Source organism: Triturus cristatus, chromosome 10 (assembly GCF_964204655.1).
Source record: "Triturus cristatus chromosome 10, aTriCri1.1, whole genome shotgun sequence".
In the NCBI taxonomy this organism is placed as follows: Eukaryota; Metazoa; Chordata; class Amphibia; order Caudata; family Salamandridae; genus Triturus; species Triturus cristatus.
This window is the reverse complement of record NC_140593.1, coordinates 321,746,816-321,759,431: the sequence shown is the minus strand read 5'-3', so window position 1 is coordinate 321,759,431 and position 12,616 is coordinate 321,746,816. Positions and strand designations below refer to the sequence as shown.

The 12,616-nt window shown below is 41.4% G+C and overlaps 1 protein-coding gene across 1 annotated transcript in view; it reads left to right on the top strand.

Annotated features, from left to right (window-relative positions):
* The window catches only part of CUBN (cubilin), a 1,289,359-nt gene that overhangs the window by 359,902 nt on the left and 916,841 nt on the right, over positions 1 to 12,616 (top strand). Inside the window, exon 23 of the mRNA XM_085631507.1 lies at positions 2,155 to 2,344. Coding sequence (XP_085487633.1) covers positions 2,155 to 2,344 — 190 coding nt within the window. The remainder of the gene's footprint in view (positions 1 to 2,154; positions 2,345 to 12,616) is intronic.

Here is a 12,616-nt window from a genome sequence, read left to right as displayed (position 1 = left end):
GTTTTCCGACGTTTCCCTCCTCTGCTGCTGTTTGGCCTTGTGGATTTTTACACATTTGAGGTGCTTTGTGTAAAAAACAAGCATCCATAGTTTTCTATTGACAGAATTGCTTGAAACCTTTTAAAATTCATATTTTGAATTGTGTATGTTCGATTTTTGTCGTTTTAGTTTTGTTTGGTTTAGATAAAGATACCTTATTTTTCTAAACTGGTGTGGTGTCCATTTGTAGTGTTTTCACTGTGTTACTGTGTGTGTTTTGTACAAATACTTTACACATTGCCTTTGGGATATGCCTGTCTTCTCATGCAAAGCTACCAAGGGGGTGAGCAGGGGTTATCTAAAGAGTGTAATCCCCTTACCGTGACTAGTATGAAGGGTCCCTACTTGGACAAGGTGCAAGCATCTGCCAACTAGAGACCCTCATTTCTGACAAGTTGTTTCTCATGTGAATGTTGGATCAAGGTGGCTACTGGAGAGCATTACCACAGATCCTAGTCTTTCTTGCCCCAGTCCTTAGTTTTCCATAACTCTGTGCCTACATTTGGCTGTCCACAGTTTCTCTAATGAGCTTGATCAAACAGGATGTGTTGTGGTTTGCTTTCACCCTTTGGGCTATAGGATGGTGGTGAGGCTTAAGTTAAACACAGAGTTAACATTGTCACATGGATGTTTGCATGCACTTTTTAGGTAGGGTAAGTAGATTTTGTCTTTTGGATGAGACAGAACTCATTTATACAGACTGTAATGAGAAAGTCTGGAACTCAGAGTAATGGGTCTTAATGAGAGCGTGTAGGGAGAAGCAAATCTGCATTACTAAACATCACAACTTAGTCCAGAGATGAATTTAACTAGGCCAAGTTAAATCAGTAGGTCCGTTAAGGGTTCATTCAGTGTAGAGGAGAGGAAAAGAAGTGAAAAAGACAAAACTACATGTCCCAGCATGCAATATACTTTTTGTTTGAAGAGGCAGGACGACCCTGGTGACAGGGGAGCCGCACTTGAAATGTTCAGAATGCAGCTTGATTCTTTGTCCTGCATAAAGAGAAAATAATTATCTAAGTTATCCATCATCGCACCAGGATTTTTACATTATCTTTTGAAATCCTTCTGTCATAATTGCCTTCGTTTCAGACTTATTCCTTGGATAACGACGTACTCAATATACAATATCCCATCATGAAACGACACTAGGGCGCTTCTAAATCTAATCTGTCCAGATGGCTCCTTGGCATTAGAGTCTGGGCGTGGGCTGCTAATTAGCACAATGCAGCGCATTCTGGGATTTGTAGTTCTAGTTCGCCTGAATTGAACCAATGTGAGCACGTTTTCCAGATTACAGTGGTGGGAGGATAGTAGTGTAACAATGTTTCTATAATGACATGGAACAAATGGCTAACTTTTTATCAAGTCACTCGTCAGCTGGTTTACCTCTGTATTTCCTGTGATGTCCCTCACAGTCATAGAATTCAGAGACGTTTTAATGCATGGACAAAGTGGGCTCTGGTCCAGGGCCCTAGCCTTTCAGGGGAGGCCCCTGATAGAGATAGCTCTGTTCTGAAGAATGGCCTTGAATAACAGATTGTTTTAAATACAGTTTTCCTTTAATTTATTTTAATGTGGGTGATGTGTGAGGGTCTATTACAGACATTTTGCAGAGAAATGTTGTGTAAATGTTTCATGCAACATCCATGGGCCTCACATATGAGAAATGGGAGGGTGTCACAGAGATTATTTTCAATAATATTAGCGAGATGCTGCTGTTCTACAATAGTGAAAAAACACTTCACTAGACCTAAATATTAGATGTAAACACATTTAGAATTTGGAGGGATGTGCCTGTGGACTGTCAGTGACCTAGCCAAAAAGGGCATGAAAGAGCTATCATTGGATCATAAATGCAAAGCTGTTTCAAAAAGGGGCCCCCAAAATATGTTTGGCCCAGGGCCCCCAAAATCCTTAAAATGTCTGCAGCTTAACAAGACTATAGATTCCTGTGTTGCTGTTTTTTCAATAAGAAGTTGCTTTTGAATACTTTCTTTATAGTAAACAATCGACACACTATTTAGTGTACATGTTATGGTCGTTTTAGTTAAAAATAAGTATTTTGACCATTTGTCAGTACTCATTTTACTCTTGTCTTTTTTTCCTGAAAAGCGTGTATGGAAGATTATACAGAGGCCTCCGGAATGTTTACATCCCCCGACTATCCGAACAACTCTCCCCGCAGCCGAGAGTGTTTCTACACGATCACGGTGGAAAGCAACAGACAGATTCTGCTCAACTTCACTGAATTCAGCGTGGATTCCTTCAGTCCCGACTGCATCGATGCCCACGTGGAAATCAGGCAAGCACACACACCTCTTTGAAAATGCCATCAAGGTCTTGTGGTTGTCACATATGTGAAAACATCCTTCTTTTGCTGTATTTTTATTCCATCATCACATATTTTATGTTGTATTTGCAGAGCTTTCACCACAGAAAAGTGGTCTTCTTGTTGGCATGGGGCATGATTATGTGGGCATGCCCTGCACATATGATTTTGTTTTTACCACAGTTTATGTTTAAGTATGTGTATGCTGTCAGAGCTCTCAAGTTTCCAAGGCCTATGTGTAAATAGCTCCCCCACTCCATGTCACTTTCGTGCAACCTAGGCCTTGCAGCCATGATTTTCTAATGGGATAAAAAAGAACTAAAATCCCAAAATGCAAAGAAAAAGATTGAACAGTTTGAGCTACTCACACAAGGAATTAGTGTACTAGAGGGATCTCTCATGATATGAGCATGAGCAACACACTTTGCTCTTTCAAACCTCCTCAAAGGAAAATTCATACTGAGATGCAGATTTTGCTTGGCGCTAATTCAGGTTTAGTTCATATGTATTAAGAGAGCCTGTGTAGAAAGGACTTTGTGTTTTGTAACCTTTAATTTTTCTCTTAACATTGTAAGCATGGGCTCAAACATTGTAGCTCCTTGCTAAAAAGCCAACATTGGCTTTCAGTGTTTCACGTCATATGGGTCCACTTAACAACTGTGAAGTTCCATTTGGGAAATGTTTGAGAAAATATCTGTAACTTTAAGATTGGAATGCATCATTTAATTTTCCACTTGCATTTTCAGCTTGCCTTGCCTTTCTAGTGAAAATAAGGATGCTCACATTTTATATAACAAAATAAAAGAACACAGAAAGAAGAAAAGCGAAATCAATTGATTTTATTATTCAATCTCCGTAAACAGGGCTAGTACCTTGAGATAGCACCTTAATGTTTGAGTATATTTCTTCAGATCTGGTGCACCCCTTTGCATATCTGCTGCATCAATTGATTTTAGCGGTTAAGTGGTTAAGTGGCGGTGCTTCCGAAGCTCTCTCCATGCATGTTTAAAACACTTCTGGTCTGGTATGCCCGTGTTCTGGTAGTTTGATTTTGCAGCTGTGCTTTCTTGGGTTTCTGCAGCTGTTGACTCAGTAGGGGGTGTGCCAACGGCAGTGTTTTATGACCCAGGGGTCTCCTTCAATGGTGATTATCTGTGTAAAGAGCATTAAAGGGGGAAATTAGAACAAACTACTGGGAAGCTTCTCAAGGAACAAGGGTCGGAGGGTGCATCACAGTGCAGCTGACATTCACAGAGACATTCACAGAGTCTTGGTTGCCATATAGAATACCAGACTGTGATTATCAATGGTGTTTTCCGAGTTTTTTTGCATTCAAATGTAGACTACATTTTTCAGCAATATCCCCGCACGAGTATACACGTGACATAAAATCCACTCGCAACTTTAATAATGAAGTCTTGGGTTAATTTAAAAAAATGCAGTTATTGCTGGTAACATTCACAACTCCAACAAGAGAGAATACAAATCCCATTTGTTAATATATTTCATTAGAATGGAGTTTGTTATTAGTGAAGTTACCTTGGGAAATGAGTCCATCTGTCCATGGCCCTGGGATTCTAGCCAAAGGCTACAATGATAAATTGTGAGGCCAACACAAGCATCAGTGTTTGCATTGCAGCCTTCACTGGCAGCGTTTGAGCATAATAGGCAGCACTCGCAAACCATTCAGTATTACTGAATGGGCAGACATAGCTCCAGCGCATTAAAGACCCCGCTTTACAAGCGAGGATGTACCATATTTGTGGTGCACATACTGGGTCCACATCATCCAACGAAGGAAAAAATGTAACCTTCTCTTATGGATTTGGCTATTAAACCTTTCCATTTCAGAGCAGGTAGGTTGGGATCTGGCAAAGATTGTCAACCTTGGGATTCTCTGAACCTTCTGAGCATTAGACAGGGCACCATACTCACAGAGGAATGTCCTCTCTGGCTTTGCTCCATTGAAATCTTCCCCTTCAATTGAAGAGGGGCCTGGAGGCTCCACCCTCATAGGAATGGTCAGACCTCACTAAGTGACAGGGGTAAACATCTACCTGCATGCCTTCAAAGACTGTCAAATCTCATTGCTTCTCTTTCAAGGGATTCAGAGAATTCTCCTTAGCAGCAGCCACTGATGCCATGGATCTAAGGGGCATATTTATGACTGGGGTTGCATCATGGTTGCACCATGCAACGTGGTGCATGTGCAACGCAAGCCCAAAATGCGATTTATGAACCCATGCAAGGCCACCTTGCGTAGCCCTGAGTGGCTTCATAAATCCAGAGTAATGCAATGCAGCTCAGATTGCTGTGTTGTGTTTATCTGCCCTGGGAAGGCGATCCATCAGCATTGCGTTGGTGTTCCCACATAACTCTCCATGAATTTTGAGGTATTTACCAAAAGCAGTAGACCTGGGAATATGCCAAAATGCTACGCCTTCTTAGGTGAGGCCTAACGGGGAGAAATGTCTTTTTTTCTCCTTGTTACTTCCTCTTTCTATGTGTGCTGCATTTTGCAGCACACAGAGAAAAAGGAAAATGCCTTGCAGCATTCTTTTGTGCAGGAAGGTGCCCCTTCCTGCACAAAGACAATACTGCATGCAATGCAGGGACCCTTGCACCATGGTCCAAGGGTGCGTGCATTGGCGCTAGGCTGCCCGTTGTGCACCAGTGGTGGGAAAAGGAGGGGAATGCACTGTATTGTATTAAATACAGTGCATTCCTGCCTTTTTCCTGTAACGCAGCATAGTGCAGCAAGGTGACTTCCTTTGCTGCGTTAGTTTTACATAAATAGGCTCCCAACTCTTTACAGTCATGGACAGGCACCACAGTGGATGAAAAGGGTACTTACTGCAATGTAAACACTAATAATCCACGTATAGAGCACTCCCTTGGCATCAGCTGTGGTTGAGTGCACTTTAAAAGTTTTTTTAAAACAGAAGGAATGTTCAGGCCCATTTACTTGCAATCTAGCTGTTGGCCAGTAATGCATGATTATTAAAACTGCCCTTATGCCATATATTTATTGGTTCCGTGACTTAATATCGAGAGACAAAATATCGACTACACAAAATATTGACGCCAAAATATAGAAGGACAGACTATCGACTCCCTATCTACAAACAGGTAATTACTAAAATATCGATTCCAAAATATAGAATGTTAAAATATAGTTAGCTAAAATATCGAATTTTTTAAATGTATTAAAAATAATATAAAAGTAATTAAATATTAAAAACAATTAAATAAAACATTCATAATATATTATAAATAAGCTTAAAATGTAAACATAATAAAAGTAATGTTAAAAAAGTAGAGATTTTGTTGGATAGTGAGAGCGTAAACATTACTATTCCCACTCCAGTGAGTGCAACAGTAGGGAAAGCGTTGGATAGCGTAGAGGTAAAAATTACTATTCCCACTCCAGTGAGTGCAACAGTAGGGAAAACGTTGGATAGCGTAGGGGTAAAAATTACTATTCCCACCCCAAAGAGTGCAACAGTAGGGAAAGCGTTGGATAGCGGGATGATAATAAAAATTACTATTCCCACTACAGTGAGTGCAACAGTAGGGAAAGCGTTGGATAGCGTAGGGGTAAAAATTACTATTCCCACTCCAGTGAGTGCAACAATAGGGAAAACATTGGATAGCGTAGGGGTAAAAATTACTATTCCCACTCCAAAGAGTGCAACAGTAGGGAAAGCGTTGGATAGCGGGAGGATAATAATTACTATTCCCACTCCAGTGAGTGCAACAGTAGGGAAAGCGTTGGATAGCGTAGGGGTAAAAATTACTATTCCCACTCCAGTGAGTGCAACAGTAGGGAAAACGTTGGATAGCTAAGGGGTAAAAATTACTATTCCCACTCCAAAGAGTGCAACAATAGGGAAAGTGTTGGATAGCGGGAGGATAAAATTTACTATTCCCACTACAGAGAGTGCAACAGTAGGGAAAGCGTTGGATAGCAAGAAAGGAAAAATTACTATTCCCACTCCAGTGAGTGCAACAGTAGGGAAAGCGTTGGATAGCGTAGGGGTACAAATTACTATTCCCACTCCAGTGAATGCAACAGTAGGGAAAACGCTGGATAGTGTAGGGGTAAAAATTACTATTCCCACTCCAAAGAGTGTAACAGTAGGGAAAGAGTTGGATAGCGGGAGGGTAAAAAATACTATTCCCACTCCTGAGAGTGCAAAAGTAGGGAAAGTAATGATTTATTTTTAAAATAAGATTACATTAATTATCAATACCAATAAAAAGCTAATTAAAAATAATTACCAAATAATAACAATTAATTACCATTGAAAAAAATAAATTAGCAATTAATAATAATTAATTACCAATTAATACAAATTAATTACCAATTAATAATTAATTATCAATTATCAATACACATAAATAAAAATATTATTATTTACTTTATTACAATTAATTTACTTCCCACCCAATTCCCCTATAAACCCACAACCCACTCCCAATAATAAAAAATACAATTAACATTATTATCAATTAATCAATTAATAAAAATTATTTTGCAATTAATAAACATTAATTAGCAATTCATACAAATTATTTACCCATTAATACAAATAATTACCAATTAATAATTAATTACCAATTAATTATCAATACACATAAATAAAAATATAATTATTTACTTTATTACAGTTAAATTACTTCCCACCCAATTCCCCTACAAACCCACAACCCGCTCCTAATAATAAAAAATACAATTAACCTAATAATCAATTAATCAATTAATATAAATTAATTACCAATTAATAAAAATGAATTACCAATTAATAATTAGTTATCAATCAATTAATTATCAAAACAAAACATATAAATATAATTAATATTTAATTCGCCATAATTAAATTACTTCCCACCCTATTCCCCTATAAACCCACAACCCGCTACGGAATTAAATTACGCAAACATTTAATTACATAACATTCATTAGTTTAAATAAATTAAACATACATTACAAAAATAATACATAATTTTTACACATATACTACCATATATAACACTAAAAAAATTATTTATTATAGATATCTATATTTTTTCATTCGATATTATAGTAATCTATATTTTAACATTCGATATTATGGAATTCTATATTTTTAAATTCTATATTATGGAAATCGATATATCGTACCCCAATTTTGATATTCTGACCTATCTATATTTTGATAATTCGATATTCTGTCCACTCTATATTTTAACTTCGATATTCTGGGCAGTCGATATTTTGGAATCGATATTTAGGGTGTTCACCATATTTATTCTCTGAAACTAGAATAAGCATATTTAAGATTTGTTGATGAGATATAATGGGATATAATGAGATACCATATGGAGATTATGTTTAGAGTGACCTTTAAGTCTTGAATAGAACCACACCTTTTTACATGATTGACTTGAACATTGCCTCAAAATCACTGCTACGCATACAATTCTATGCCATACGTTGGATAATTTAACTTTGACTACACTTGAGATAGACACAAAACATTCCAGGCTCAGATTTGTGCAGCACCCAATGGCAAACAAACTACCTCCTTAGGAAACTTAAAATTAATTCAGCTGACTGAGAGATTGACAGCATTTAAGATGTCCCACCAGCCCAAGTGGTGTTAGTCACGCAGCACCTAAACAAAGTGATAGCACCTCAGTTATTATCTGAAGCTTAAGCAAACACTTAGGTCCTGATTTAGACTTTGGCGGACAAGTTACTCCTTCACAAACATTACGGATATTCCTTATTGCAAGTACATTATATCCTCTGACACTTGTAATAAGGTGGACGGGATATCTGTCACTTTTGTAACAGAGTAGTTGGTCTGCTGTACTCTCAATCAGGCCCTTAATGTCAAGTGGAAGAAGGTTATCAAACTTAGGACATTGAATAGTGAAAGAACAGCCTGTAGTGACTGGATTGAATTTAGCAACTTGCATCTTGAGCTTGCTGTTGCTACTTAGCACTTTCTGCGGTGGTTGGGTGTTGATTTTAGATCATAGAAACTCAGAGGCTAACCCAGGGAGACATTTGTAGACTGTACATGAGACCTTACACAGGGTTAGCCTCTGCCTCTTTGTCAACTTGAGCCCTAGCGCCATGAAGCCAATCGGCGTACGTGCGCTCTACAAATTCCCACTAACATTAACATTAACATTAATGTTTATCCATGTTATCCTCACCAATGACGGGATGAAGGCTGCCACCACCTGGATTAAGGACAGTTCCCTCAAGCTCAACTCAGAGAAGACCGAAGTCCTCATCCTTGGCTCCACCCCCTCCATCTGGGATGACTCCTGGTGGCCCGCATAGCTTGGATTACCCCCCACACCCACAGACCATGCACATAACCTTAGCATCAACCTGGACTCCTCGCTCACCATGAACCGCTAGAACAATGCCTTCTCATCATCCTGCTTCCAAACGCTATGCCTGCTCCAAAAGATCTTCAAGTGGATCCCCACCAGGTCCAGAGAGAAGGTCACCCATGCACTCATTAGCAGCGGACCCAACTACGGCAGAGCATTCTATTCTGGCATCACCCAGAAACTCCTCAAAAAACTGCAGAACATTTAGAACAACTCTGCCAGAGTCATCCTCAATATCCCCCGCCGCAGCCACATCACTGGCAGGCTGAGTGACCTCCACTGGCTCTCAGTCAACAAAACAATCATCTTCAAGCTCTTCACAGACCCCTACAAAGCCCTACACGACTGCATACCTCAACCACTGCCTCGCATTCCACGCACCCACCAGAGACCTCGGCTCTGCCCAACTAGCCCTGGCCACCGTCCCACGTGTCCGCAAGACCACGGCTGGAGGAAGATCCTTCTCCTACCTTGCAGCAAAGACTTGAAACATCCTGCCTCCCCACCTCAGGCAATCACTGTCACTGCCTCAATTCAGCAAAGACCTCAAGACCTGGCTCTTCGAGTGAACCACAGTGCCGTTGACGGATCAGCAGAACCCTCTAGTCTGAACCTAAGTTTTATAAGGGAGCATAAAAAATATTGAAATTGTTGAGCCACCACATCCTCTGGGATCATGACCAGAATTGGAAGATTTGTAATAGAATGGTAGCTTGATGGATCTGATAGAGACAAATTGGACTGGTTGACAAGAGGAGTGACAAGCCTCTTCCCCAAAAGCCAGTGATATTAGTCTTTTAGTGGGCAAATGTAAAAGAGAAGGTATAGCTGGAGCAAAGAAAGTTATATCTTTTTTGAGGAGCTAGAGCGGACCTGGATTGCAAAATGAATCTATAGTGTTACTACTGTTTAGCAAGTAGATAATATGTTCAATGTCTCCTGAGGAAGATTGGAAAGATGAATGGACCCTATTTCAGATGAAGCAATCATTACGGTCTGTGCTCCAGCCGATAGAAGAGGAAATGAAGCCGGCCGGTGCTTCAGAATTAGAAGGCAGCATATGAGATTGAAAATGAAGCCCACAAATTGTAAGCAATGGGTGGGCTACAAGCCCTTGTAGAACAAAAGATCTTTCACAAGCGAGAGTGCATACACAGACACAAATGAGACCTAACAAGTACCCCAATACCTCCTCGTGCACAGTTGTGGTGTAATAGCCAGTAGCCAGAGGGTATAATCTAACAAGACCTTTCGTGACCCAGCTGATAAGCATGCTTTGGTTAGAAAGAACATGTCAGACTCGTTTTGGAAGAGGTATCTCTGAAGACAATTTTGTGTTTTGGTTCAGAGTGAGTATCTAATAACAACACTTAAGCATAGAGTACAGCAGGGGATCTAAAAGAAGCACACCTGAAATCAAGCAAGACAAGTTGTAATGAATCAGAGTGTACTATTCTAAATTCAGGTAGAGGTTGGCCAAGGAAGCAGAGCGAGACCAATTAATTCGAAAATCACCAAGCATAGGAGCATTGCTCCACAATGCCTTAGCTGGAGCAATGAACATCGTGAAAAGACAAATGAACACAGAAGCCTAGCAAGGATGCCATGGGCCCAGGTGCAAGCTTGGAAAATGGCTCATTTGACTGATGTTGGTGTAGTAAACTACAGTAATTGACAGGGATCAATGGGCTCCTTAGGACTCTGGGCTGGGTGCCACTGCACCTGCTGCTCCAATGTTAGCTATGCCTCTCAGTGAACAGTAGAAAACAAGAGCTTCAGTTCGAGCATGGCAGCTTCAATACCTTCCACTGCAGCACTTTGCTGCAGGGCTGGTGCTGCTCGCTTAAAGGGGAGTATGAAATACCATGAACAATCAACAAAGATGAGGGCTCTATCACAGCCAGAAGGCTCAGGTAAGCACAGGAAGCGTAGTTTGTTGAGCACCAATAGACAGATACCACCTGGGAAACAGAAGTGATGGGGGGTATGTACATCAGGCAGGAAGCTCAGGTGAAATTGCAACCCTAATCGGCTCAGCCCTTTCAAGTGAGGATACTGAAGTACTCATTGCGTATTGCACTCTGCGACTTGAACATAGAATTAAAGTCGAACGTATTCTCTTGGGGTATACCACTGAGTGTAGAGAATATCCTTGATCAGCTTACTAAATACACTATGCATTGAATGACAAATGGTTTATCAAAGGAACACTGTAATTGACATATAACCTGACTTGTGAGTAATTTTGAGCCAGCCTTATAGGCCTTTGAAAGATAACGTCTCCAGTTTGGCCTCTTCTTGCTCCGCGTTGCGCTCCCCAGCCACTGGGAGCACTTTCCTTGACACTCTTGGTCGCAAGGAGGATGAACTCAGCAGCTCCCTGCGCCATTCTTTCGCCTGGCTCTCCTCCTGGGCCCCTCTTCTCCTTAGGCAAAGGACCATGCTTCGTCTCTCTGGCGCAAGTCAGGGTCCTGGGCCAGTCTGAAGGTTCTTCCTTCCAGCTGCCCATGGCGCCCAGGCTCCAGCACCAGTCTTCCTCAGCAGACCACACCCCAGAGAGAGCTCCTCTTCCTGTGCAAACTCTTTTTAAAGAATTTGGAGGGGGCTGGCAGGAAGTCTCTGTTTGCCCTATCAAACAGCTACACATCACTTCTCTGCCCCTGCTCCCGCCTTCCTGCCCAGGCCTCTGGGTTTGTTCAAAATGGCGTCGTCCAGGGGTCTCATGCCACATGGTCTGTGAAAAGCCCCTTCCCCCTTTCTGCCTTCTCGCTAGAGCAGCTTGGTGCCTGGCACCAGGTGACAGTTGCTGATGGATTAACCTGTAGCTCCACCCATCTTCTCTTCTTGGAGAGGAGGCCTTCACCCTTGGAATGCTTATCGTGAAGGGCTAGGCCTCTGATGCTACAGCTAGAGGAGGAAGGTCATTAATCTAGCCTGGCAGGGTCAGCCCCAACCAGGCTCTGGTTATGAGCTGACTCAGAGAAATATGACATTTCTGGATGACCCTAAAGCAGTACAGATATGACTTTGGACTCTGCTGAATACTTCTTCTCACCTAAGTTACAGTGGACTTTAGTGCGTGTCTGGAATTTGTAGGCCCTAGGAAAGTGAAACTATCCCATGTGGTCCCCCTCCTCATAGGAGACTAATGAAGTGGTCTTTCAGTGGATCAGTGGACACATTAAAGCACACTGACTTTCCCTTCCATGTTTCTTCCCATTGTATAAAGCCTATTCCATGTCACCACCCAGTTCTGCATAAGTCCTGACACACCATTCAATTTGTAGCTGCTCCTGGGCTGCGCACGCCAGGAATCTCCCATGCACAGCCCTTACACTTGTGCACATGCATGTACACATGTGTCTGCATGTAACCAGCCCAGTGCACCTTACTCCGGCTGCAGTGCAGCAGCCTAGTCTCACCAGGGGGACACCGGTAAAATCCACATGCAGTCTCTTTCATCATGAGTTCACTGTGGGTGAGTCCCAACATATGAGGCTTTCCCACAGTAAAAGCTCAACAATTAGGTGTTCAAAAAGTGAAAAATCCGGGCGGCTCAGATGATCAGAACCACCTTCTAACAGAGAGGTAAACCTATGCAAGTAGATTTCTAGCAGTTTGAGTTATGCCTTTTTGATTCTGCTACATCATGCAAGAAATTCAGCAAGTGCTTGTCCTTGGCTAGATTTGGTGGCCCAGTGGATTTCTGCATCCACTGCAGTGATCTGCTGCTGATCCCATGGTTAAAGGTTTGAATGGCAGTTGGTCAACTCCGCCTTCCTTCATCCGGGTGGATATATGTTAAGTGGCATTCAGTTGGATAAGAAAGAACTGCACTGCAGCAATGAGAAA